This window comes from Sciurus carolinensis, chromosome 8, assembly GCF_902686445.1.
Source record: "Sciurus carolinensis chromosome 8, mSciCar1.2, whole genome shotgun sequence".
Lineage (NCBI taxonomy): Eukaryota > Metazoa > Chordata > Mammalia > Rodentia > Sciuridae > Sciurus > Sciurus carolinensis.
The window spans coordinates 5,019,262-5,047,099 of record NC_062220.1 but is presented as its reverse complement, the minus strand read 5'-3'; the positions used below and the strand labels follow the sequence as shown (position 1 = coordinate 5,047,099).

General features: G+C 47.8%; 2 protein-coding genes across 19 annotated transcripts in view; one reads left to right on the top strand and one right to left on the bottom strand.

Annotated features, from left to right (window-relative positions):
* Window positions 1–1,154, bottom strand: part of Kmt2c (lysine methyltransferase 2C) — a 268,206-nt gene extending 267,052 nt beyond the window's left edge. For 14 of the 18 annotated variants that reach the window (XM_047559970.1, XM_047559969.1, XM_047559973.1 and 11 more), the window contains exon 1: window positions 227–620. In XM_047559970.1, coding sequence (XP_047415926.1) covers window positions 227–387 — 161 coding nt within the window. In that variant the 5' untranslated portion in view covers window positions 388–620. Of the gene's footprint in view, window positions 1–226; window positions 621–1,108 lie in introns of those variants that run through there. The other 4 variants (XM_047559981.1, XM_047559982.1, XM_047559963.1 and 1 more) reach the window with 3 other exon arrangements.
* A 6,380-nt stretch (window positions 1,155–7,534) lies between these two features.
* Cct8l2 (chaperonin containing TCP1 subunit 8 like 2) lies at window positions 7,535–10,183 on the top strand. Its single transcript, XM_047562030.1, has one exon. It carries the CDS (start codon window positions 8,444–8,446, stop codon window positions 10,112–10,114), a length of 1,671 nt encoding a protein of 556 aa, XP_047417986.1. The 5' UTR covers window positions 7,535–8,443; the 3' UTR covers window positions 10,115–10,183.
* Window positions 10,184–27,838: the final 17,655 nt, after the last annotated feature.

Here is a 27,838-nt window from a genome sequence, read left to right as displayed (position 1 = left end):
CAGGCCACGGGGTCTACGAGAACCGTCCCCACGCAGCGGGGCACCGAGCGGCAGCGCGCGAGGCCGAACTAAAAGTAAAGTGCGCGGCGCGGGCGGCGGGACCCGGCGTCCGCCAGCGCCGGGCCGCCCCCGCCGGGCCGGGGGCGCGGGCCGCGCCGGGGGCGGGCGCCTGACAGCCCGCGCCCCGCGCCGCCGCGGCCGGCCGGGCCCCGCGCGCTCAACTTACTTCTTTCTGGCTCTCTGGAAAGGGGAAGCGCCATCTTTGCGAGGCCGGCCCCGAGGTCTTTTGTCTGCGGCTGCGGGGCTCGGGGCCGGGGCTCCGGGCTCCTCGGGGGGTGGTGGCGGCGGCTGCGGCTGCTCCGCGCTCCGGTCCTCCTCCGACGACATCCTAGTCACCAGGAAAGACACATGGGTCCCGGTCCTCCTCCTGGGGGGCTCCTCCCGCCGCCGCGGCCGCCGCCGCCGCCGCTGCTGCTCGGGTTCCTCCTCCCCGGCTCAGCCTCTCGCATTTCCCGCAGCCCCGGGAGCAGCAGCAGGTACCGGGAGAGGCGGCCGCGGGGAGCGAGCAGGACACGCACTCACACACATCGGCGCGGGAGCGCGCTCGCGGCGCGCGGGGGCCGGCGGGGGCGGCGGTGCGGGGCGGGGCGGGCGGGGCGGCGGTGCGGGGCGGGGGCCGCGGCGGGCGGGGCGGGGTGGGGCGCGGGCGGCGGCGGGCGGGGCGCCGCGCGGGGCGGCGGGGTCTCGCCGCGCCCCTCCCCCAGCCCCCGCGGCGCGCGGAGAAAGGGCGGCGGCGGGCGGCCGCCGGGGCGGGCGGGGCGGGGGTCGCGCCGGGCGGCGCCCCTCCCCCGCCGGCGGCCGTGCGCCCGTCAGCCGCGGCGGCGAAGTTTTGACAGCTGCTCCAGTTGTTGTGGTGGGTTCCGGGCTGCGCGAGCGCCGGCCCCCCGCTCGCTCGCGCCCGCGCGCACACGCTCGCTCGCGCCCGCGCGCCCTCGGGGCAGGGGAGGAGGAAGTTTTGCGGGTGTGCGTGCACCACACACACACACCCCACCGTGGCCGTCGCGCGAGGCCCGCGCCCGGCTCCCCCGGGGCGACCCGCACCACAGACCTCTCAAACTCGCCGCCGTCTCGCCCACACACGGCCGCTCGCGCCCCCGCCCCCGCTCCCGGCCCCCGCCCGCCCCCCGCGCCCGCTGCCACTCACGGGGCTGGCTCCGCGCATGCGCCGCGCCGCCGCCCGCGGACGCGCCGCCGTGACCTCACGCCCCTCCCCCGCGCCCCGCCCGCTCTGACGCGGCGCCGGCCCGCGCGGCTGCGGCCCGGCTGCGCCCCGGCTCGGGCGGCGCCAAACTGCGGACGTGAATCCGGGATCCGGAGCCCAGCGGGGTCGGCTCTTCGCACCGGCACGCGGCGCCCGCGCCCCCGCAGGCGCCCGGGACCTCCGTGTCACGCGGAGTCCCCGGTCCTAGTGGTGGCTGTGCAGAATAATTGCGGTGCAACTTGGTTGCAGTTCAGCTGCACTGATAGTTGCGAGATTATAACGTCATTTTTTCCTGTCCAGAGAGGGGTTATAAAGCTGTCAGACAAAAAGGACGAGAAGGTTGTGCGGAATAAAACGCCGAAGGACATGACGAGCCCGCAGAAACCCATGAGCTGGTTCCCGCCGCGCTGCAGAGGCTCGCCCAGGGTTTCCCAGCCTCTCGGAGGCGAGCGGTGGCCGAGCGCCTGGAACGCGCACTTGCTCGCGGAGCACAGCCGCGCACGGGGCACTCCGACTGCCCGCGCCGACTGGCCGTGCGGACCCAGCTCTCTCCTGCTTTCCCTTCCCTGCTGACCGCCACAGGGGAGCGAAAGCTGCGCCCTGGGGCTGGGGGAGTATTAAGACCAGTCAGCCATTTGTGGAAGGACTGGGGTAAACTGGCACCCGGTAAGCACCTGCTCTGGGCCCCGCGCGCTTTCTGTTCATGATTTCCTTCCCCCTTCCCAACACTATAAGGTAAAAATACGCTCGTTTCCAGCAGTATTGTTCGCCGCCTTTGCTCTCCCAGTAGGCAGTATATTAACTTTGAACCGTGTTTCCTATTTGGGAAAAAATACACACTTTGATTACCAGAGCCTGTTCTAATGGGTTTGGGGTGTTTTTCCCCTAATGGTCAAAATGAGGAATATAGTAAGATAGACATTTTAATCCTGCAGGGTTTAACTCTTGCAGCTTTTTCAGGTTTATTAAATTTACAGTCAGATGAACTTTGGAACTGGGGAGAAGGCTGGTATGGTAAATGCAAATTATAAATTTAAAGTATCTGACTGTCACTTATAGAAATACAACATAGGGCTGGGGATATAGCTCAGTTGGTAGAGTGCTTGCTTTGCATGCACAAGGCCCTGGGTTCAATCCCCAGCACCGCAAAAAAAAAAAAAAAAAAAAAAAAAAGAAATACAACATATATATAATTAGTGACTAACTTATGTAGTATAATTAGTGACTAACTTTAGAGAAAATTATTAAGTACAAATATGAAAACGCACCCTATTTCATTCTTTCTGTACATTGCACGAGTACACCTTCAAAATTGGATTCTTGATCCAAATGTTCATCTGTCCTCAGTACTGAAATTAGAATAGTCATTTCTACTGTGAGTTTCAGATGCACAAAATTACCCATCAAAATAATTGACTTTGATACATTTTCAATACTTGGGAGAATTTAAATGTAGATACATACGTGCAAATTTCAAGTCATTCCTACTGGAGAGTTAAAAGGAAATAGAGACTGAGAGAGAAATGGGGTAGAGTGCTTGGAAGTGTAGAAATAGAGGTTTGCGCATAGTGACACTTCAGGGAAGATAAAGGTTGATGCCATGAACAAGCCTGGCTTGTTCTCCACTCCTCTGGCCTCTGAGCATACAAGGGAGCCAGGATCTGTTTTCAGAAGGTCGACAGCAGACTCCTTGACATGAAGTTACCGTGGGCAGAGCAAATAAAATGTAAGCCATGATGCTGATGGAGGATTCTAGAAATACTTGTTCAACACAAATGAAGGTTTTCCAGAGGTTTTTCCATCTCAGTATCCAAACTACGCAGCTATGAGACCTCCATGGCAAAAATCCAGGAGTCATGTAGCTGAGGTTCCTCAAATTATACAGTCAGAAAGACATGAGCATCTGGAAGAGGGACCAAATGCAATTTTTAAAAAAGTCAGAATGTCTACATTCTAATAAGTACACCCTAAATGTGAATTTTTTAAATATGGTAGATATTCACTAAACTGCTCATAACAATTACCTCTGAAGAACTAACTGTATTACAAGGGACTTTTAATTTCTATATAACAGTTTTCTAAAATAGTTGAAATAATTATAATACAAATATATTTTTGTATAATACAAAAGTTTTTTTTTAAGTAAAATAATTGGACTCTTTCAGACGTATGCATATATTTTAAACGTGGGGGGCTGTGTGAGACTTTTATTTGCAATGGAGAAGAATGAGGAAGCTTTTCTGAGAGTCTAGCATACAAGAGACAGTGACTAAAAATTCATAGGAATATCCATTCTCACCAATTGAAGATGTAAAATGTCATCGAGTGACTTTTCTGTAGAGGGCAATTTTTATTGTTTTGCTTTCAGTGAATGTGAAAGTATTCCTGCGGCTCTTCTGTAGGTTTCTACTGATGTCCATCTCTTCTTGGTCTCCCACGAAGTCTAAGTCTTCAGTTTATCAAGATTTATTGCTATGCTGGTGGTAGCTTTTTTTTTTTTCTTTTTTTGTTTTGTTTTGTTTTGTTTTGTTTCACAGCCATGGAAGGATGAAAACTTAAATTCTAGATATTCTCATTTTTGCACTCATATTTTTACCATTAAAATTGCACTTTGCTGGGGATGTAATTCAGTGTTAAAGGCTTACCTAGCTTTCATAAGGCCCTGGCTTTAATCCCCAGCATCACAAAAAAAAAAAAAAAATTTACTGATTTCAGTAATGTACGTACTATACCCACGTGATGAAAAACTTAAGGAAGAAACTGAGAAGAAAACAAAGCAATCATCTTCAAAACTCATCTGAGTATGGGAGTATGAAGCATAAGTGTAACTGTGCACTGCATCTTTTATAGACATGAGTCTTGACCTCTGGGGGTCTCTACTTTAAACCTGGCAGGAGTACAACAGGATAAACAAAAAGAACAATCAGGCAACGAGAAAATATCATGGGAAAACACACAAATAGAAAGATTAAATATTTACATCCATTGTGTACAAGACCATAATTTAGAAGGCATGCATCTGTGGGATTTGGGGGAAGGGCAGGGGTGGGGGAAACCACAGCTGACGTCTGTGTCTATTCACAATAGGGTGGCACAGAAAACATTCTACTGGCAAGTGTCATAGACCAGATGAGGGATGATCATTAGGGAAAAGTCCCCCGCTCTCCTCTCCCACACCTTTCCTGAGGCTCATCTGGATAGGCACTCAAGCCACTGTATTAAATTCCTAAGGGTTGCCACCCCCAAGTGCCTCAAACTGGGGTGGCTAAAGACAATAGAAATGTATTCTCTTACACTTCTGGAGGCCAGAAATCCAGATTAGGTATCTACAGAGCTGGTGCCCTCCAGCAGGCTCTGTGGAAGACTCCCTTCCATGCCTTCCTCTTAGCTGCTGGTGTGTGCCACAACCTTTGGTGATCCTTAGCTGCACAGCACTCCAGTCTCTGCCTCCTTCATCTCAAGGTCTTCCTCCTTGTGCGCCCCATTTCTTCATGTGGCATTCTCTGCATCTGCCTCTTCTCATTAAGGACACCAGTTGTACTGGATGAAGGGTCCTCCACAGCTAGTATGACCTCATCTTAATTACATCTACAAAAACTCTATTCCTAAATAAGTTCACATTCAGAGGTTCCAGGAAGGACATGAATTTTGGAGGAAAATCATTCAGCCCAGTAAACTACTGAGCAGCCTATAATGATGCTTTCACATCTTAGCAGATAAAAATATATATTGTTAGGAGGGCTAGGGATGTAGCTTACTGATAGAGCACTTGCCTAGCATGCAGGAGGCCCTGGGTTCCATCCCCAGAAGTACCCCAGTGCCTAGACTATGAAAGATGATTGATAGATAGAAAAATGTATATAATGGCCTAACCATATGCAAACTCTTCTTGGCATGAAAAATTATTTACATTTGTTTACATCTAATCTATATACCTAAAGGATGAATAAAACCTTCCAAAGTGAATTTAATAATGACAATCTCCACAAAGTAAAAAGTAAAATTGAGATTTGGTAGTTCTGTGGTTGGTGTGATCTATGTAGAGAGAGATCAAAAAATTCAGTCCAACAAACACAGTTTGGGGTCTACTTATGAGATCAACTATCTTTAGGAGTCACTGACAATGCTAAGATGGTCCCTCTCTCTTCTGTACCATGTGGTCCCACAGAAAAGGATCACACATAAAGTTGTACACTCCTCCATTAGAAACAGCATAGAGCCTCAACCACTGCCCTGCAGGTGGAATCTCATTCCTTGGCCTGGCTCACTGGGGTGGAGAGCCCCTCCACCCTCCAAAAGTGCTTGCCTCCCCCACCCCACCTCCTCCTTACCTAGCTGTGGTCTTCAGGACTACATTTGATGGACTACAAACCACCATGCCGTCCTGGACACTCCTCTTTTCATCTGACCAATTCCTCCTTCTTTTTCCCATCTTCTTCAGTTCTCATTTAAGACTTCACTTCCATCCATGACCTCTGCTGGTAATGAAAATGACCAGTTAACTGCCTGTACCCACCCTCTAAGCTCAGTGGAGACAGTGACAGTGATCTGCCTTAGCTACCCGATTAGTCAGCAGCAGCTCAATAAATGGTTGTACAATAAGTGAAACAGATATGAAAATGTTAGAAAGCTAAATGATCCTTTATAGAAGTGTCTGTCACAAAGAAAGAAACTATCTTTATAGACAATGTATACATGCATACTTTGCTACATTTTGTGTTGGTTGTTCCATTTTACTTTTTTTTTATGTGTGTGTGTGTATAGGTGTGGGGGGTACCAGAGACTGAACTCAGGGGCACTCAACCATGGAGCCACATCCCCAGCCATATTTTGTATTTTATTTAGAGACCAGGTCTCACTGAGTTGCTTAGTGCTTCACCATTGCTGAGGCTGGTTTTGAACTTGAGATCCTCCTGCCTCAGCCTCCTGAGTCGCTGGAATTAGTCGTGTGCCACCACATCTGGCTACATTTTACATTTCTCTAACACATGAGCAAGTCATCTTTGCCCCATTACCAACCTTTGTTCTGTGGTGCTATCACGGGCTTTCAGAAGCCTGGATGTAGAGGATCCAAAATCAAAAGAAGTCAATCCAGGTATGAGGCAGCCACACCTATAATTCCAGTCACTCAGGAGGTTGAGGCAGAGCCACAAGCTCTGGGTCAGGCTGGGCAACATAGTGAGACCTTGTCTCAAAATAAAATAAAAAGGACTGGGGATGGAGCTCAATAGAAAGTGCCCCTAGGTTCAATCCCAAGTACTGGAGAAGAAAGGGGATGGGGGAGATCTAAGTAGTTGTCCACAGTCTTCAGACAAAATATTTTTATAGAAACATTCTCTGAGCCAGGATAATGTTGCAAGGAAAAGGATTATAGAATAGCATGTATGTGTTCTATGCATGCTTATAATAGGTATAAAGTGAAAACATTCATGAAAAAAAACAAAAAATTGTTATCTCTAGGTTGGGATCCTAAGTGACCTTTACTTTCTATGTACTTCTTTAAAAACTTTTATAATTAATGGTATCTTTACAAAAGCAATCAAATTGTTTTTCAAAGAAAAATGTTTTGCCCTCCAAAATGGTGTCCTTTTGAACCTTAACTGTATTTAACTTTGACTATGACATTTTTCCTTTTCTTTCTTGCTGTCATCTCCTCTGTGGAAATGTTAAAACAGTGCCCATCGGGTCTCCTGGAGAGTGTCATCAGTTTCAGAGTTCTGTTTTTCTTAGGGACATCTGCCACTGAACAGAGTAAACAGGATTTTCTCCAAATGAAAACTGGATGGCATTGCTCAGACTTCCCCTGAATCTCTATGGACAGTGTCCATCAGTCCCACGCGCTTCTCTTCTGAACCCCCTTAAGAGGCTGGGTCCATTCGGTTCAAGCCCGTCTCACAGCTAATTTCTAATTTCCTATCTTTGTGTTCCTCATTGCACTGAACACAGTGGGTGCTCCAGAAATATTTGATAAATTACAGAGAAGCACCATTATTCTGTTGAGGAAAGGAAGGAGGAGGAAAGAGAGGGAATGAAAAGAAGGGACCTAAATTGTTCTGCCCGTTTTTGTTGTTTGGTTCTCTGTGTGTGTGTGTGTGTGTGTGTGTGTGTGGTTGTTTGGTTTTTGGTTTTGTTTTTGCAGTGGTAGGATGAAACCCAGGGACTCCTTGCCATTTGTTTGTTTGTTTGTTTGAGGCACTGGGGATGGAACCCAGGGCCTGGTACATGCTAGGCGAGCACTCCACCACCGAGCTACAGCCCCAGCCCAGAAGGGACTTAAGTTCCAAGGACCTAGGGTAAGAAGGGCAGTTAGCATTTCCATCTCAGGGCCACCACTCTGTTCATGTTGGTTTTCCACCACCCTGACCTTCTGGGGCCATTTCTATTTGCACAACTTGTCAGCATCTTCCCCTCCTTTGTGACCTGCCTTTTGCCAGCTCAGAGACATCACTGGCATTGGGAGCTGCTGCACAGGTACACACGCTGAGCAGCCTCCCACATGCAACCTGAAAGGCCAACAGACCCACAGACACCTGAAGGAACCTGATAAACAGACACACGCTGATAAGATAGCCAAAGAGGCAAAGCAGGCAGACAGCAAAACACGACTAGTATTACACAGCGCTCCAAGAGAAAGTAAAACAACAAAACAGACATCACCTCTCAATTCCCCTTCAAAAACAAATAAAAGACAGCCTCCAGAGCCTCACTGGGAATCCAAAGTGGGTAGGTATTTTTGTCTCATTTCCTCTTCATCGTTACCCAGCTTAAAAGAAACTCTGAGTCTGGGACAGAGGTATGTGGAGCTCCACAGCTGGACGACAAGGCATGGCCTTTGCCTGCCAGTGGGCCTCCCAGTTCCAACCGTCCTTCTGTGACCTCACTCCCTACCACTAGTTCCATTTGCCACTTTGTGATTTCATCAGTTAAAGATCCCATTTCAGCTACTGCGCGTCAGAGGCCCCAAGAGCCCAGCTCCTTTACAGAAGCAGCTTTGGGTGGTTTTAGGACTGAGCTTTCTGCAGATCATGCTTGGGCCGGAGCCAGAGCGCCTCTCCAGGTTGACTTCCTCAGATATCAGGTGAGGGGCACTTGGCTCCTGCTTCCACTGACCCCCTGAGAGGCTCTGAAGACCACTGCTACCTCCAGAGCATCTGCATACCCCAGGGGCCCCTCTCCCAGGCCATGGGCAGCAGAGTCCTTCCGGCTCTGGAACTGCCTCAGCGGCTGAGGCCCAGCCTGGAGGACAGCCGCAGAGCTCCAGGGCGGGGACGAGAGAACCTGCTGAGCAGCGTGGCTGCAGTCCGGACCCTGGCCAGTGTGGTGCGGCCCTGCTACGGCCCCCTTGGCCGGCAGAAGTTCCTGGTGACTGACAGCGGGGCAACGGTGTGCACAGGCCACGCTGCCGCCATCCTCAGGGCCCTGCGGCTGGAGCACCCGGCAGCCAGGCTGGTCCGGGACGCAGCCCAAACACAGGCAGAGGTCAGTGGGGACGGCACGGCCTTCGTGGTCCTCCTGATCGAAGCCCTGCTGGAGCAGGCCGAGCGCCTCCTGCGGGCCGGGCTGCCTCGCACCCAGCTGCGGGAGGCCTATGCAGCTGCCAGGAATGAAGTCCTGGCCACACTGCCCTCCCTGGCTGTCCGGTCTCTGGGGCCTTTGGAGGATCCCTCCTGGGCCCTCCACTCTGTGATGAATACTCACTCCCTGTCCCACACGAACTACCTGAGCAAGCTGGTGGCGCAGGCCTGCTGGGCTAGCAAGGAGCCAGATGGCAGTTTCAAGCCTGAGCGTGTAGGAGTGTGCACACTGCGTGGAGGGACCCTGAGGGATTCCCACCTCCTCCCAGGGCTAGCAATATCTGGAGAACCCCGGGGTCAAACAACTGTAGTGCTGACGGGGGCCAGGGTGGCTCTGTTTGTTTGCCCCTTTGGTCCTGCCAACCTAAATGCACCAGCCACTGCCCATCTCTCTAACCCCAATGACCTAACTAAATTTATGACAGAAAGTGATCAATTACTAGAAAAGCAAGTAGCCCAGCTGGCAGTTGGGGATATTAATGTGGCAGTGGTATGGGGGGACATCGATAAGAAAGCCCTCACCCTGGCTGACAAGCATGGCATCATGGTGATTCAAGCCAAGTCCCGGAAGGAGGTGGCTTATCTGAGTGAGGTGTTGGGCACCCCCCTGCTAACACATCTGCTTCCTCCCCTGGAGCCCGGGAGATGCCGTCGTGTCTACAGGCAGGAGCTGGGAGACACTGCAGCTGTGCTCTTTGAGTGGGAATCCGTGGGCACCCCCGCCCTCACTCTGGTCCTCAGGGGTGCCACAGCTGAGGGGCTGCGGGGTGCGGAGCAGGCTGTCCACCATGGCATCGATGCCTATTTCCAGCTGTGTCAAGACCCCAGACTGCTTCCAGGAGCTGGTGCCGTGGAGATGGCCCTGGCGAGAATGCTCTCTGATAAAGGAAGCAAACTGGAAGGGCCAAATGGCCCAGCCTTCCTAGCGTTTGCCCAAGCCCTGAGGTCACTTCCGAACACCTTGGCAGAAAATGCAGGCTTAGGTGTTTCGCAGGTGATGGCAGAAATGAGTGCACTTCACCAGGCTGGGAACTTCCTCATTGGAGTGGGAACTGAAGGGATAATAAATGTGGCCCAGGAAGGGGTATGGGACACCCTAATGGCCAAAACCCAAGGACTTCAAGCAGCAGCTGAGGCAGTGCTGCAGTTTGTGACTGTAGATGAGATTGTGGTGGCCAAGAGAAGCCCCCTGCATCAGCAGGTCTCCCATCCTGACTCTAAGAAGGCCAAGGACTACCTGTCTCACCCAAAGAAAAAAATCCTTCAAATGTACAAGTAGCAACATCTTCAATAAAATGGGAATTGCCAAGGAAGGCCCGATCACCCCTCAAAAATCAGTGCTTGCCTTATTTCCTCCATGCTTGGTATGTTTGGAGTCAGTTTCTTTAGATAAAAATATGAAAGAACATAAAAGTTTTCCACTGACTTCCTATCCAAGTCTTGACTTTTTCATTTCCTGTTTCTCTCCATCAGATTCTGTTCCTTTCTATAATAAGAGCAGGATTCAATTCTAATAAGATTCTGAAATTGAGTACCTGAGCTTTGGGGATGCAAAAAAAAGGCGGGGGGTTAGTAATCCCTTCTCAACCATGTGGGTAGTCTCTGAATGATATTCTAATATATGTGAATTTGTCTAGATGTCACTTTGGTACTCTGAAGATATCCAGCTTACAGGAGTGGTCAGTCATTCCTATTGTGGTTATTGGAAAAAAGAAGGGAATGACATTTTTAGACTATATGCATATTTAATATACATATGATATTATAAATATATATTTATGTATTATATTTACATGTAATATATATTTTATACATATTTTCAAGCAAGGCAGGAAATTGATGGCAGGCAGAAATTTAAGTTGTTTTTAAAAATAACTGAGGCTAGGGTGTAGCTCAGTGGTAGAGCATCTGTCTAGCATGTGCAAGGCCATGGGTTCCATTCATAGCACCACATAAAAATAGATAAAATAAAGGTCTAATGACAACTAAAGAAAAATTTTTTAAACGTTCCTCCTAGCATAGATAACAGAAGATATTAAAAACAACAAAGCATACACATGCCCAGTGTTGTCTCAGGTTGTGCAAGGACAGTGACCTCCAGGCTTGGGTTGGATGCTCCTGGGCACTAACAGGGTCCAGGGGAGCTGTGTGGGGTCAGCACTGTTACCCAAAGCCTTTTCCACTTCAGCCCTCCAAGTCATCTACCTCTCAGTAAAAAAAAAAAAAAAAAAAAATAGAATCCAGGAGCAGAATCTAGGAGAGGAGAAACAGCAGTCTCTTGAAATCAAACAACAAAGCTTTGGACACTTGGAGGGAGTCAGACTCAGGAAACAAATGTCTTATAGCATGCAGATTAGCTGACACAAAGCCAGACAAAATTCGAAGCATTCTTTTGAAACATGGAAGAAGTAAAAATCCTGAAAAGTTTTTAGTGTGCAAAAGATGATAAATGGAGATGTTAGAACTGTACTCATTATCACTAATTTGAGAAATACAAGACATCGTTGATATATTTTTACTGGTTTTTGTCTTCATCATTATATTTTAGTGACTATAAGTGCTTTCAAATTTATTTCCTGCCCTCAAATTCTCTATTATCCTCAGAAAGTCTCAAGTTCCATAAGAATAGTAATAACACAGTTAACTTTTCAAAACAATTCGAAAGCACTTTATGTAAATTTTATTTAATCATCAAATTTATGAGAAAGAAACTTGACTATTGCTGTTGCCAAAGACACGATTGAGCTTTAGAAAAATTAATTAACCAACATTTAAGTAAGTAAAAGAAGGAAATCCAGTCTCTTACTTATCATTTGATTGCCCGAATCCTAAATTTCTCTATTGTGGATATATTCAGAGACATATCCCTATGATTATGGAGAAAGTCTATCTAAATACAGTCCTTTGAAATTCTGCAATTAGTGTTTTTTAAATCAAATAAAAGCCAAGCTTATTTTGTGAAGATATAAAGATCGCTCTTTCTTGCAGAGAACATTTTAGTTGTAAATCCAAAACACATGTAGGCTAAAACATATAATGTAGTGTATTTTAAATGTCCTAAGTGTGATATAACAGAAACTTTTTAATAATCTATTTTGGGGGAGTTACATTTTGACATTTCACTACCACCTCTTTTCCTCCTAGGCACAGACAGACACTCTCACACACAGAAATACACAGTTATATATGTGTAAAAGCCAATTAAAATTAACATCAAGAGCCAACCCCACTGGTGCACACCTGTAATACCAGCAATTCACGACGTTGAAGCAGGAGGACTGCAAGTTGGAGGCCAGACTGGGCAACTTAGGGAGACCCTGACTCAAAAAATAAAAAGGGGTGAGGATATAGCTTAGTGGTAAAGCACCCGGGTTCAATCCCCAGACCCCCTCTCCCAAAAAAATTAACATCAAGGGATACCTTACAAAGGGTAAAGAAGGCTATGGTAGACACAAATTCAATCGGCTTATGTTAGCGCTTGAAGATAAAACACCTGACCCAAACTCGAAACTTGTAGAGACAGAGAATTCTGGTGTCTTGTGGAACATCCTAGGGAGGGCCCAAAGCTTGTGCTACTGAGGCCTCCTGATTTGTCCTGCCTCCCATGCATCCCTAGACTGGCTGGTCAGCTCTTAAATGCCACGAACTCCCAAGAGTTGGTTTACCCTTCTTGTATTATAAGAACATGAATTGTTCCCGAAGGGAAGGAAATGCCACATGACAGCAGAGGTGTTTCTGTGGGCAGCTAGCAGAAAGGACTCAGGGAATGGACCCAGGTGCAGCGTTAGAAGCTGAACATGTTTTCTTTTCTTTTTTTTTGAACCCAGGGCTTTGTACATGCAAGGCAAGCACTCTACCAACTGAGCTATATCCCTAGCCCCACGTTTGCACTTTTTGATGGGTCCTTTCCTTCTCTTCTTTCCCTTCCCTCTGTGCTGGGGATCGAACCCCTGGGCTTGTGCCTGCTAGGCAAGAGTTGAGCTAAGGTCCCAATTCATTTCAGGTTTCTTTTAGCACCAGTTGAAGGCCATCTCCCATCTCACATGCAGCCTGCCTTCTAAGATCTTGCTACTTAATGTGTAATCAGTGACTCAACAACTCAGCATTACTTAGGAGCAAGTTAGAAATGCAGACATGTGCTGGGCGTGGTGATATAGGCCTGTAATCCCAGCTACTCAGGAGGCTGAGGCAGGAGGGTCATAAATTGGAGACCAGCCTCAGCAATTTATTGAGGCCCTAAGCAACTTAGCAAGACCCTGTCTCAGAATAAAAAATAATAAGGGCTGGGGATGTGGTTCAGTGGTTAAGTACCCCTGAGTTCAAATCCTAATACCAAAAAAAAAAAAAAAAAAAAAAAAAAATGTGGACACTCAGGTGTCCTACTGGGGTTGGTGTGCATCTTAAATCTTGGAAAGCAACAAAGCCTATCAACTATATCTTTACTACGCCTAGAATTTAATGTCATCTTTAGTGTCCAAACATGACTCAGATATCAAGTTGCTTTTTTCTTCTGCTGACTGTGGAGAAGCTGACCAGAACTTGACCTCAATTTGACTGGATCCAGATCTGCTTCTGAGGTTATAGGATCAAGGTCTCCTAGCATGCGAGATTTCAATTCTCCAAAGACCTTGGCTTTGAGTTTGGCTGCATATTCCTTTTCCAAGACGTGTTGCAGCAGCTGAGTTTCTGAAATGGTGGTTTCTAGAGCACATTTCCTACAGAACTTGCTGCTGCTGGGGACCTGCTCTTCTCCCAGATCGCTCTTAGCCTCACAAGGCGCCGGGAGTGATCTGCTGAGCAGAGAGGAAAGGATGAGACTGGGGGAGGGTAAGCAGGGAGCAAAAATGAACCCTTCAAAGTCTGGTGAAAAGGAGAAGCTGGGAGCCTGTGGTGGTGGTGGAGTCTGGTGAGCCGCGAGAAGCGGGCCCACTGAGCTGGTAGGAAGCCCGGTTGCAACTTCAGCCACACACACGCTGGAGTCCAGGAGAAAAGGAAAAGCATCCAATCCAAACCCTGGAGAGAAGTACGATTCAAAACCAAACAAAACACGAGGGAGAGTTGCTGCGGCAGCCATCCTGTCTCTATGTAGGTCTGCACCCACCTAAATGAGCCCTTCCAGAGTCCTTATGAGGGTGCTGCACTTTTCAGACTTGCCGTCCAAGGACCTCCTGGTGCACAAGAGGAGGAAACCCCGAGTGCTCCAAAGCTGAGGCATCTGAGTGGCAGGAAAGGCGAGCCCCAAGGTGTGAGAACGCCACCATGTCCTGCCTGTGTCGTCAGCCTGGGCTGGACTGACACTATGGGCACCTTAGTGTCCCCAGACCACTCCTTTTCTGCTTCAGTCTTTATGGACACCACAGTGTGAGGGAAGGGACACTATGAAGTAATACTTGATGAGCTCTTTCCCACTGGGACTTATTGAAAATCCCCCCTTATTCTTGGTTACCTAGTTAAGAGCCTGCCACTACCTAAGGGAAAGTTGTCCTCGTTAAAGTGCCAAAATCAGCAGTTGACAGGTTCAGCACAGAAATTCCAGAAGTAGCTGAGCCATCTCTTCCCCAAAACATCAAATGCTGCCCCCCAACCCCATCACCACAAGCACACAGGCTAAACCCCTCTTTTCTGACTGGGAAGTGGGAGGAAGAAGGTCAGGCAGGGAATGAGAGTTGGTAGGAGATCTGAGAGGGAGCTTGCTCACCTTCCAGTGGTTCGAAGGAACGACATAGGGAAGAGCCACAGGCTCTCCAGGAAGGCCAGCGGGTCTGAGAACAGAGGCAAGTCTGCTTCCAATCCAGAGCCCTGGGGAGCTCCCGGTGCCAACAGGATGGCAGAATAGTAGAGAAGATCTATGAAGACTGGGGAATGGAGAAAAAGGTAGCTGGCGGAATGTTCTGTGGCACCTTAGCAGCCTCAGAGAACACCCGTATTTCCTTGGCCCCAAGAAATATGTGCCAGGTACTTGAGGGTATAGCCCCTGAACATTGAGGGCATTTCAAGGTCATGGGAGGAGACAGGATTATAAACCGAAGCAGAGGCAAAAGAAAGACAAAATAGGCCCAGACCATAGGACACCAATGTTCAGCCCATGGATAAACAAGATGGGTGAACAAGAAGAGAAAGTGAAGACTGAGCATTGATGTAGTTTGGGGCTGGGGTTGGGGCTCAGTGGCAGAGAGTTTGCCTAGCACATGTGAGGCACTGGGTTATATCCTCAGCACCACATATAAATTTTTTTAAAGTATAAAAATGTTTTTTTTTTAAAAAGAATTGATGTAGTTTGATCCCCAGCACCATAAAAAATTAATTTGATTAAGGTTAGTATTGATCAAGAAAAACTATGAAACCGTGCAAGGATTAGGTTTGCCTGGAATTTAGTAGACTAAGAATTCTGCCATCAGGTGAACAGGACTGGAAAGAGAAATACTGAGATTAGTTATAAAAAAATAGCGCAGACACTTATACACATTTGAGCTTGTGCCTTGAAAAATAAATTATTAATATATTAAATGTGAATACTAAACAAAGAAGTCAGAAACTGTCCTCCATGGAGGACCAACAGAGCTCGACACCAATTACAAGAGTGCTCCACAGAGACTAGATGCTGGTTAGCAGAACAATGGTGATCTTTTTGTTACACAGCACATATTTGAGATGCGATTTTAAACATAACACAAGTGTCAAAGATGGCACTTGGGATGGAGATGTAGCTCAGTGGTAGAGCATTTGTCTAGCATGTGAGAAGCTCTGGGTTCAATTTCCAGCACTGAAATCAATCAATCAATCAAGGTTCCAAAGAAGTTTCTTCCAACTCACCAAATGTATCAGAAAGGAAGGTGCATCCCAAAGAGTTCAGGGAAGATTTGCCTCTCTAGAATTAAAATACAACAACAACAACAACAAATAAACAAATAAACAAAAGAACCCCTTTACATATCCAGATTAACATCCATTTTTAAAAACATCTTGACAGTTACGTATACGGTCTCCTGTGCCCACTGACTCCAGAGCCCTGCAATGCAGAGGTCCCTACTGTGACTACTTTCTCTGAGTTTGCCCTCTTGGCAGGCACCCCGAGTTCTGAAAGCATTTTCCTTCCAGAAAAGGACGAGTTCTATCAGCCAACCTCAGACTCACCTGTTAAAGATGCAAAAAACAATTCACACATCATCCCTACATGCATTTTAATTGAAAACCCTTTCCTATTTCAATTTTAGTAATTTTTAAAGAAAAGGTATAACAATCCATGAACCCAGACTGCAATGCTGTTTCACGTGAAAGGAGTTCCCCAAACTGCTTTTGATGCTTTTTACATTAGATTTTCATGTCAGAAAAGTGTATTCTTGCCTTAATTCCAAAACTTAGAAGACATTTCAAAATATACCCAGATGCCACTGAAATTTGAAGTCTTTATTTTTATTTTTTGGTGCCAGGAATTGAACCCAATTAACCCAATTAACAATTAACCACTCTGCCACATCCCAGCCCTTTTTTTGGTGGGGGGGGTGCTGGGGATCAAACCCAGGGCCTTGTGCTTGCAAGGCAAGCGCTCTACCGACTGAGCTATCTCCCCAGCCCCTTCCCAGCCCTTTTTATATTTTCTTTGGAGACAGGGTCTCACTAGGTTGCTTGCAGCTTCACCAAGTTACTGAGGCTGGTTTCTAACTTGTGATCCTCCAGCCTCAGCCTCCCAAGCCACTGGGGTTACAGGCATGTGCCACCAGGTCTGGCTGAAATTTAAAGTCTTTATTCAGCTGTTCAACATCACACCATGAACATACCATGAAGATAAAATCCACAAAGTCTGAAGTGATAAAACCACAGTCAGAAGCTTTTCTATTTTTGTGTGGATTTTTATTTGTTAGGATGTCATTAATGTTTTAAAACACAGAAATAGGGGCTGGAGCTGGGGCTCAGTGATAGAGTGCTTACCTGGCATGTGTGAGGCACTGGGTTTGATGCTCGGCACCACATCTAAATAAAATAAATGTCCATCAACAACTAAAAAATATATTTAAAAAAACATAGAATATTAATGCAATAAATATTTCCCCAGAGGCAATGTTCCTATTGACCTTTTGTTGCATTTCACCTCATTTTCTACCACCTTACGCGTCTCTTTTGTCACGGTTGCTTTTCTCCCTCCCCCGACGTTTATTTTTTGTGCACTCTTCTTCACACTGGTCTGTTCAAACCCGAATTGCACATTCCTCACCCTTTCCTTGTTTCTTTTTCCATGGTCTCTACCTTTCTATCGATTTCTATGGTTCTCATTATCATGAGTAATTAATTTGTTTATCTTTTATTGGCTTCTCTCTGGTTTCTGAAATGATTGATCAGCCTTATTCTTCATCTTGCATAAGTTTAGTTTCCCTGGCAGTTCTGGGAAGATGTTTCTGATTTTCTTCCCAAGAGCTGAATTTCCTTTTCATAAGTTAAATTTTCTCCCTCTTTTTACTTTTAAAAAGTTTTTCCTGCCCAGGCATGGTGGCCCACGCCTATAATCCCAGTGGTTTGGGAAGCTGAGGCAGGAGGATTGAGAGTTCAAAGCCAGCCTCAGTAAAAGTGAGGCGTTAAGCAACTCCGTGAGCCCCTGTCTCTAAATAAAATACAAAATAGGGTTGGAAATGTGGCTCAGTGGTTGAGTGTCCCTGAGTTCAATTCCGAGTAGCACCCCCCCCAAAAAAAAAAGTTTTTCCTCTTCTATTATCTATTGAACACTCATGAACTTTCTTATTTGGGACTTAACCAACCTAATGGGTGTGTAGTAGCACTGATAGTTTAAAATCTCATTCTGCAAAGAAATAATGGAAGGGTGGAAAATAAATTGTAGTTATTTATGTTTTGAATCACAGTAGGGTAAAATTGGGTTTATTATTGCAATTTTAACACTAAAGTTTAACCCAGTGTTAAGAAACACCCAGAAGCTGGGTGCAGAGGTGCGCATCTGTAATCGCAGCAGCCTCAGCAACTTAGTAAGACCCTAAGTGATTTAGCGAGAACCTGTCTCTAAATAAATAAATAAATAAATAAATAAATAAATAAATAAATGGCTAGGGACATGGCTCAGTGGTTAATACCCCTGGGTTCAATTGTTGGTACAAAAAAGAGAGAAAGAAAAGAAAAGGAAAGGAAAGGAAAGAAAAGTAATGAAAGGAAAGAAAAAGAAAAGACCCAGAAACCAGAATTCAACTTGGTCAGCAGGCAAGGAAACTTGCCACTGAAAAATGATAAATTAAAAAAAAAAAAAAAGAGAGAGAGAAATTAGGGGCTGGGTGTGCGGCTTTGCCCAGCATGCACGAGGCCCTGGGTTAGATGCCCAACACAGGAAACTAAAATCCACTAAAACAGAAATATGAAAATTTGGAAGATGACTGGGAAAGACAGGGCCCTGTTGAAGCCAGGATTAAAGACAGGCAGTTAGTGTGGAATAGACAATTGGGTCGAATCAAGAAAATGGAGGCCCATTTGAGTCTGGGAAGTTGGAACCTCCCCTGGGGGAATGGAAAGTTCAGGGTCCAGAGTCCCTTGATACCACCCCTCCCAAAAAGCAGCTTGTGAGCAGACAGAGCTACTAATCAATGCCCCCTGGGCTGCCGCTCCCTTTCTGCCTAGCTCTCCACCTGGGCCCTTCCAGCCCTCCTGCTCACCCCCAGCCCCGCCATTCCACAGACACCTCCCAGTCACTATGCTGGATGGCGGAAATAAACAAGATAAGAGAGAAGAATGCAGGAGAACAAAGGAAACTTGAGTCTATAAAAGGGGCAGGGCGCTCTCACTTCTTGGGATACCAGCAGACGAGCCATGGCCCTCTTCTCCCTCCCTGAAGAAGTCTGTGTTATTACCTTTAAATAAAACCTGCGTTATATGCTTGCCTTGATGTGCTTCAACATTTGAGGAAGTAGAACTCATCACCAACAACCATCGGTATCCCTGTGCTTCTTTTTGCCACAGCAACTGACAAACAGCACAGAGCCTGATGAATGAATGAGTGAAGCCATTTTGAAACTCATGAGGTGGTTTGGCAACAGTGAAAACACCCCTCCTGGTTCTGCAGCAGGAAGCGTAACTGATGAGAGTTTTGGTTTTTGTCCTCGTCTTCCACCACTAACACATTCCTTCCACAGGACTGTTCCCAGCTGGGGGCCAGAGTCAACTTCTCTGCCTCTTCCAGCTCTCTCGAGTTCCCCCTCATGATGTTTCCCCCCATAAATCTGCATGACCATCTTCTTGGCACTTCTTTTTCAGAGACCCGAACTAACAGGGTGGCAAAAGGTAATTGTAAGAAACTCTGCAACCGGCTGCCTCTTCCTGGCGCTGACCTGTTCTCCCAAGTCAGTGACTCAAGGACAACCTCGTTGCGCAGCCACCTACCACAGCAGCCTCTCGTCCTCAGGGCCTTCCCTGGGCACGCCCTCCTGGGAGGCCAGAACCACACCTCAGTCACAGACATTCCTCTTCTCCACCTCAGCTGAGCAAGTGCCAGGCCTGGGGACACACAGGCACTTTGCAAGCCCACCCTTGGAATGCAGTCTCCCTTTCTTCTCTTAATGAGGCATCACTACTACATCGATAATACAAAAAAGTGCTTTGCATAACAATAGTTTTTTTTGCTACTTTCCTAAGTCCTTCAGATAAACATTACCTCATTTGATCCTCATAACCCTGAAAGTAGTCACGACCAGTATAAGCCTCACTTCACAAGGGAAGAAGTTCTGAGGGGATCCGTTTAGAAGTCTGTCCAACAGAAGGAACCTCTAAGAACTCCTCTGCTTCTAAAATCGTTTAAATTCCATGATTTGAAACCACAGGATCAGTAGTTAGTGGCAGACTATGGATCTAAGATGAATGACTAACTAACTCCCCATACCGTGTCACCTTTGCCGATACAGTCACACCTCACATTTATTGGCTGTTCCTAGCGCCTGCACTGTGCTGCATGCTTTCAGGGGCGCTCCTGAACGCCTCCTCAGCATCCACTGCTCCCCTCCGCTTTGCCTAAAAGCACTGAGACTTCAGTTCCATCGCCACCCGTCCACCCCACTCCCACTCCCACTCCCACCCCTCTGCCTCAGGATGTGCTCTGGTTGCTTCAACCTGCCCAACACTTTCCCTTCTCCAGAACTGGCCAGAATAGCCCGATCTGCAGGAATAGAAGGGCACTCTCTCCTATTGGACTGGCTTCTACTCCTGCTGGCTACTTCTCTGTAGCCCTGAAAAGAAGCCAAGGTGTTCTTTTGGGGAATGATAGTTTTAGCAATTAAAACTTACGAGCTGTTTATCTTTAAAACTAAGGACAAATAACATAGGCAAAGACAGATGAGGTTACTGGGACCCCTGGAGGTTACTACATCAAGCTCACACTGTTTGGGGCAGGTAGAACTAAATTTCAACCCTCTAGCAACTGACCCAGGGTTCTCCCGGCCTTAGTACGTGACAGTTTCTGAGCACACTGAGAAAGATCAGACAGATTTAGCTACTGAACAGAACTGCAGTAGTGTGCTGGAGAAGGAGGGGGAGGAGTAGGAGGGAGAAGGAGGGAAGAGCCCTTTCCTTCGGTTCTGCCTTCCTGCCCTGCAGGGATGACACTTAACCACCTCCAGGGCTGCAGCTGAGCTCCAGAAGTGGCCACACTGAACCAAGACTCCTTCCCTTCCCCCACTCTAACCCTTGCCAAGCAAAGAGCCTCGGAGACTGCCCTGGAGGAAGGAGCTGCCTGCCAAGTCTCTGCCCACCTGGGGCCAAGGCCGGGGCAAGGCCAGCGACTCCATTCTGTGAACAGCTGGAGAAGAAGTGGGCAAAAGGGCAGCCTCGGGGCAACAGGACTTGTTTCTCACTCTCCTCCTAGTCGAGGAATCGCAGGAAATAAAGTAAGAAAATCAAAGAAACACAGAATATTAACAAAGAGAATAGTTATTTTCCAAATGCTTTTCCTTATAGATGTGACTATACAATCCTGGCAGAATCCGAAAGGAAGGACAATTTGGTAGTCCATCTGATAACAGCAAATGTGGCTATTCGCTTATTCATTAAGGACTGTTAAGCGCCTGCCTTGTGTCCTAGAGATACAGTTCTGAAAACACACACACAAACACACACACACAGAAAGGGTCCCTGCGTTCAGGAGTTGACATCTTAATGGTGGGAGGGAGAACGGGAATGGCCATCACAGTGAATAAACAAGATGATTTCAGACTGTGCTAAGTGCTCTGAAGGAAATAACAGGGTAATACAACAGAAAGCACCTGGCTGGGGGCAGGGATGATACCTACTTTAGAGACAGTATGAGAAATGCCTCCAGAGTCTGGCTGTACAGTGCAAGTCTATAGCCCTAGAGCCTCAGGAGGCTGAAGTAGGGGATGGTAAGTTTGAGGCCAGTCCAGGTAACTAAATGAGCCCCTGCCTCAAAATAAATTAAAAGAGGGCCAGGGATGTAATTCAGTGGTAGAGTGCCCTTGGGCTCAATACCCAGTACCTAAGAGAAAAAGAAAAAAGAAATGCCTCCCTGAGTTGACACATGAGCTGAGTCACACGGGTGGTCTGGACAAAGTTGCCCCAGAAGGGCAAGGAAATAACAAGTACAAAGACCCTGTGGCAAAAAGGGTTGGGCAGAGAGGTCCTCAGTGGGCTTGGAATGTAAGGGTAAAGCTGGAGAGGCCGCTAGGGTCCCATAAGGCTGGGCCTTGTAGGCCAGTGGGAACCCCTGTAGTCGATGGAAGGGTAGGTGGACATGTCCTTTGGGCTCTTCTTATGGATTTTTAATGAGCTGTGTTCTGGAGTCTTATATGAGCACTATAGGGATCTTGAGAAAGTTACTTGTTTCGTTTTCGTCGTATTACACACACACACACACACACACACACACACACACACAATTTTTTTGCAGTACCGAGAATTGATCTCAGGGTCTTGCCTTTGCCAAGCAAGCACTCTACCACTGAGCTATACCCTCAGCCAAGTTTCCTCATTTTAAGTAAAGGTTTCTACTGTTTATTCCAAATGATTTGTATGGAGTCCATACAAGGAGGAGCCCCAAACCTCAGCCTTGTGAGTCGACTTCATTTTCAATATTGCAAACAATGAAAATAAGAGTAACCCCCTCCCCCCCAGGAAAAAGCTGCTTATTTTGCTGGCATAATTAACTTTGTCACTGCAGTTTCACTTGGCATTTTAAGAACTCAATCTTGGTCCTAGGTCTGAGTTGGTTTGGGCATTCCAGTTCACTTTCCGTTTCAGGAACCAAGAGCAATAACAAGGTTGATACTGACATTTGTCATTTTTATCTTCGCCCTCTCACTGTTCCACTGAGCTGAGTTCAGGGAGATGGTGGGAGGGCGGGGACCGAGGGTGGAACCGAGGAGTGGGGTGGCGAAAGGGGGAAACAGTAAAGACTGTGCAGACTGAAAACAAGGAGAACGGAGAAGGGACTGGCTGTCTCCTGTTTCAGGGAAGGAAGAAATGAGAAGTGAAGAAAGGAACAGGTCGGATGATGGAGGGAGTTGGAGGCAGGTGGAGCGCGATTCCGCAGGGACCCGGGGGCCTCGCTCCGCGGCACGGCGCAGCCAGGCGACGGGGCTCGGCTCCCGGAACAGACAGAAAGCAGGAGAGGGAGAGGCGTGAAGAAACGAACGGGGAGAGGAGAGACGTGGAGAAGAGGGAGAGGAGCAAGACCCGAGGCGAGAAGGAGGGAGGCCACCGCTAGGAAAGCCCGCGGGAACCGAGAGCCGAGAGACCAGCCAGGCTCAGCTTGGAGGGGGCCCCGGAGGGGGCGGGGCGCCAAGCGGAGCGAGGCCAATGGGAGGGTGCTCTGGCGGGGAGGCGGGGCACCGGGGGGGAGCGAGGCCAATAGGAAGGCGAGCCGGGCGATAGGTGGCACGAGGCCAGCGAAAGAACGAGTCGGGGCGGGGCGGGGCGCCAGGAGACCAATGGGAGAGCGAGGAGGGAGGGCGGGGCGCCAGGCGGCGCGAGGCCAATGGGAGGGCGAGCCGGGAACCGCGGGCGCGCCGGGGAGACGGACCCGGAAGGCGGTGGGGGCGGGGAGCCGAACTGACAACCTGTCAAATCCACTTTAGGACGAACTAGGTCACGCGCCTCCCCGAGCCAGGGCGCCCCCGCCCCGCGCGGCCCGGCGGGTGGCCCGCGGGCCAGGCCGCGGCTCCTTCCTCTTCCTGCCGGCGGCGGTGGGGGCGGGGCGCGACACCTGCCCCCGCCGCCGGCCCCGCGGCTCGGGCTCGCGCGCGGGAGGCTGCTGCCCGTGGGACCGCCCGGCAGCCGCGGGCCTCGCGGCGACGGCCTGGCGCGGCGCTGAGCCCTCCGCCGCGGCCGCCTCGCCGCCCGCCCCCGCGCGGCCGCGCACTACTTGGCGCGGAGGGATCCGCGCGGCGCTGGGAGGGCCGCGAACGAGGCGGCGCGCGGCTGGGCCGACGAGCGCTGCCAGTCTCTGTGCCTCCGGGGCGGCCGGCCGCGGGGCTCCGCGGGCGCGGGTCGGGGCCCGCGTCGGGGCCCGCGCCTTGTGCCGGCTGGCGCCGCGGGCAGGGCGGCGGCCTCTCCCGGCCCGGCCAGCGCCGCGCTGCTCGCCCGTGGTCTCGCGGCGGCCAGCCCCGGGCCGCGGCCCGCACGTCCCCCGGAGGCGCGCCCCCGCCGCCCTGGGGGGATGCCGCGCGCCGCGGATGGGCGTGGACGCAGGCGCCCCGCGGACGCTGCCCCGCGAGGACGCGTGTGGCCCCGCACGGCCGCTGCGTGCGGGTCGGCGCGGGGTGGGCAGCGGTGCACGGCAAGCGGCGCTTTGTCCGGCTTTCGCCGCTTGGCGGTAGGGAGCGTGTTAGTGGCCCGGAGCTGGCGCGGCGGCGGCCCGTGTTGGGCTGCGGCCGCCGAGCTGGGCCCGACCGGCCGCGCTCTGCAGAAGGGCTGGGATGCGCCGCAGGTGGACGTTGGACGCCGTCATTATTCGGGGTTTCCTTGCCTTAGGATGGCGAAATGGAACAAATAAAAACATTTTCGTTCAAACACATTTCTTTAGCCAGCAGATATTTCTAGAACCTCTACGTGTGGTGTGCTTTGAAATATTTTTTACCAAACTCAAACATTACCAGATCAGTAAAAGAACTTTATTTCCTTTTAAATTCCATCCTTTGTTTAAATTAAACATTTTATCCAAAACTTGGGGAAGAAAGAAAATACATATTATTTGTGTACATAATGTGTAGATGTAAATTTTGTACATTTACGCTTAAAACATTAAATTCATGAAACAATTAGCATTATTGTACTGGAAAAGCTGCCATATTATTTTGTAGCCTGGTATAATCGATAAAGGGTAGTCCAACCTTTTTAATAAAAATTAAAATTTAACGAAACAAAACAGGCCTCTCCTATATGATTATTATCTTTTCATTGTAAGCGAATTCCTTAAAGTCAGTCAATTTTCCAAAGGGAATAGTTGTCCTCTCTTTTGACCAATTTGCAACCCAAAGATATTATAGAAACTCTCAGCTTTCATTGGGTATATTTAAAAAATGTATATTTTCTTGTTTCCAAGATTTTGTTATCTATTCCCACTGAAGTTTGTTTTCTTCCTCCTCTTTGTCACTCTTAATTTTTTTAATGTGTTTTTAGCTTTTTTTTTTAAGCTCTAGGTGGACACAATACCTTCTTTTTTTTGAATGTGGTGCTGAGGGTGGAACGCAGTGCCTTATGTGTGCTAGGCAAGCTCTCTACCACTGAGCCACAAAGCCAGCCCTTCTTTTAATGTTAATTGTACTAAGGAGACAATAAAACCACAAGTGTTTTTCTTCAACAAATAAACCATGATACTGTCAACAACAAAGTCAATATTGTCAAAACATGAGAATGAATTGTATATTATTGTATCATTGGGATTTTGCCACTAGATATGTTACAATAATAAGTAAAATTGAAGAGTTATAAAACTTTAAATGCAATAATAAAACAATCATTTGGGTATATTTCAATCCTTTAACAGAAGATAGAAAACATTTCTTAAGGTAAGTGTATTGAGGGACTGGGGTTGTGGCTCAGTGGTAGAACACTTGCTTTACATGTGGGGCACTGGGTTCCATCCTTGGCATCACGTAAAAAAATTAAAGATATGTCCATCTACAACTAAAAAAAAAATTTTAAAAAGAAAAAGTTTTTTGCAAGGCAAACTCTACCGACTGAGCTATCTCCCCAGCCCCAAGAAAAAGTTTTGATATGATGTGTCACATTTTTTAAATTTCCAATTTCATAAAAAACTTAACATTTCTTTCTACAAATACGAAAATTAGAAGCATTCTGCCTTAATTCTTTCTTCTGTTGTATCCCTTGTTAGCAAATTCTTTTGAAACAGATTTGGGGAATTAATTGCCTTTATAAATGGAGTTACTGTTTTGCCTAAACATTTCATGTATAATTCCCTTCTGTAAGGAGGATTTTTATAATTGCCTACTAAAATGTCCTGGCACAGTTTTATTTCTCAATTGGTAGTGAATTTCCTGGACTATAAGGAAACCTCCTTCCTTCTTATGGGGAGAAGGGTGGGTGTGCCAGTCCGGTAAAGACGTCCTCTTGGCAGCTTTGGTGGTTGAATTCAGCTTGTACCCAAAGGGCTAAGATATTCTGTGAAGGGGAAACAAATACACATTGAGTTTTACAAGCCAGTGGTCTGCAGATGTGTTTTGTTTGTCTCAGAATGTTTAGAAATTTTGAAATTAATTTCTAAGATGAAAAAAAAATGGGAGACTCCAGATAAAAAACAGAGAATTGTCTTTGGGCATGGTGGCACACACCTGTAAATCCCTGCGACTTGGAAGGCTGAGGCAGGAGGGTGGCAAGTTCCAGGCTAGCCTGGGCAGTGTAGTGATACTGTGTCTCAAAATGAAAAATAAAAAGGGTAGGAAATGCAGGTCCCCTGGGTTCAATCCCCAGTACTGCAAAACAAAACAGAACCCCGGAATTGGGCTTCTTTTTATGATCCGGATCCTGATTGGTCCCCAGAGGGCCCTGTGTTGAAGCCTTTATCTCCAGCCTGCTGTGCTGTGGGAGGTGGTGGAGAGAAGTTGGGTCCTTGAAGGGGCTGTTGGGCTCCAGACCCCTTCTTGTCTCTATCTCTTTGCTTCTTGGTTCCTTGTGGCAAGCAGCTGTGTCCCACCACACAGTCCCTGCCAAAATGATAGAGTCAACTGACCACAGATGGAAACCTCTGAGACTTTGAGCCAAAACAAATCTTTCTTCCTCATGAGTTGATATTGTCAGGTGTCTCGTAGTGACAGAAAGCTAGGACAGATCTGGCTCCCCCTGCCCTGCACTGACCTGCTTGCTTCTTGCCTGTTTATATGCTGCTACAACTGACAACCTGCTGTATTCTCTATCTTGGGCTCAGTGCAGCCCTTTTTTAACGTCCTGGAATATGTATTTGTAATATCACTTTAAATTATACAAACTTGGGAAAGACTTTGCCACAGAAGAGGTAGACGTAAGAAGAGGTGATGTTAGGTTTTTGATCTAGGCAAATATGCGTTGGGAAGTAGAAAATTATTGGTATTATATATAACTAGATATATCCCATCCTTTTCTTTCCTAGGCATAGGAAAAGGTCAGGTTGTGTTAAATTTTTAATTAAAAAAATGGAACTAATGTTTTTGTGTTTTACTTTCCACTTACAATGTCCTTGCCTTGAGTCAGGTCGCCGTAGTACACATCTGTGATGTCAGTAACCAGGAGGCTGAGTTAGGTAAATCAAAAGTTTGAGGCCAGCCTCAACAACTCTGTCTCAAACAATAAAAAGGGCTGGAGATGCAGCTCAGTGGTAAAGCATCCCTGGGTTCAATTCCAGTACCACCTCCCCCAAAAATTCTTTTGTTGATTCAAATAAACACCACTGGGAGTCTTGATTAATAGAACCTAAGAATAGCAATCAATTGTGAAAGATGATACAAGAAAAAAGTATTCCTGGCTGGGCGTGGTTGCACATGCATGTAATCCCAGCAGCTCAGGAGGCCGAGGCAGGAGGATCGAAAGTTCAAAGTCAGCCTTAGCAATTTAGCAAGGTCGTAAGCCACTTAGCAAGACCCTGTCTCAAAAATAAAAAGTAAAAAAAGACTGGGGATGTGGCTCAGTGGAAGTACCCGAGTCCGATCCCTTGTTATAAACACACATACACACACACACACACACACACAAACAAAACCCAATTCCCCAAAGGCTACAAAAGTAGCAGTAATGATGGTGAGAACCATGTCCTGACAGTACTGAGCCCTGTGCTGAACACTGGTGCAAGTACCTTACATGTACTTTCATTGTCATGTCTTCATGATTTAGTTTTATTTTACTTTGGTGATACTGGTGATGCAGCCAGGGCCTTGTGCGTACCAGACAAGCACTCTGCCTCTGAGCTACATCTCCAGCTTGCCTTTTGACTTTCCATTTGCGACCTCATCTTCCTTTTCTTCAGCTGCCTTGAGTCCTGAAGCTCAGGAATGAGGTGAGTGTTCTGATTTGCTCTATGTCAGGGATGGCACTAACCGCTGGTTCTTACTAGTCCTACAAAGGACCTACGGGTCCTTTCTGTCTTGCTTTCCCCTGTCTTTTCCCTAAGCTTGTCCTCTCTTGGGCCTCTCTGGTCATGGTCAGGGTTTTTCCCTCTTGCTATCCCATTTCCTACCACAGCAAGAAATACAGCATTCCCTTTCTAGGGCAGAGGAACAGCTCTTCATCAGCCAAGATGAAGCAACACAGGTGTGGTGAGAGGAAAATGACAGATGAAACAAGGGGGCGATGGCACTAAGGGCAGATAAGTGGGGAGAGACAGACGGCCATCCCCCTCCAGATCAGCAGAAAACAACACAAGCCTGTGAAACAGCAGCACACTTGAAAGGATTCCAAGTCTGTCCAGGTGGATTGTCCATTTGGATGATTGTGAGGAATGTGAAGTAAAGTAACTCTGCAAAGTTCCATTCAGGCTTCAGAGACAGCAATAGAAAATATTTAGATACAATATGTACTTTAA

What these genes read in the sequence shown, in the direction of transcription:
- Cct8l2 (XM_047562030.1), top strand. Translation starts at nt 8,444, where the DNA reads ATGGGCAGCAGAGTCCTTCCGGCTCTGGAACTGCCTCAGCGGCTGAGG.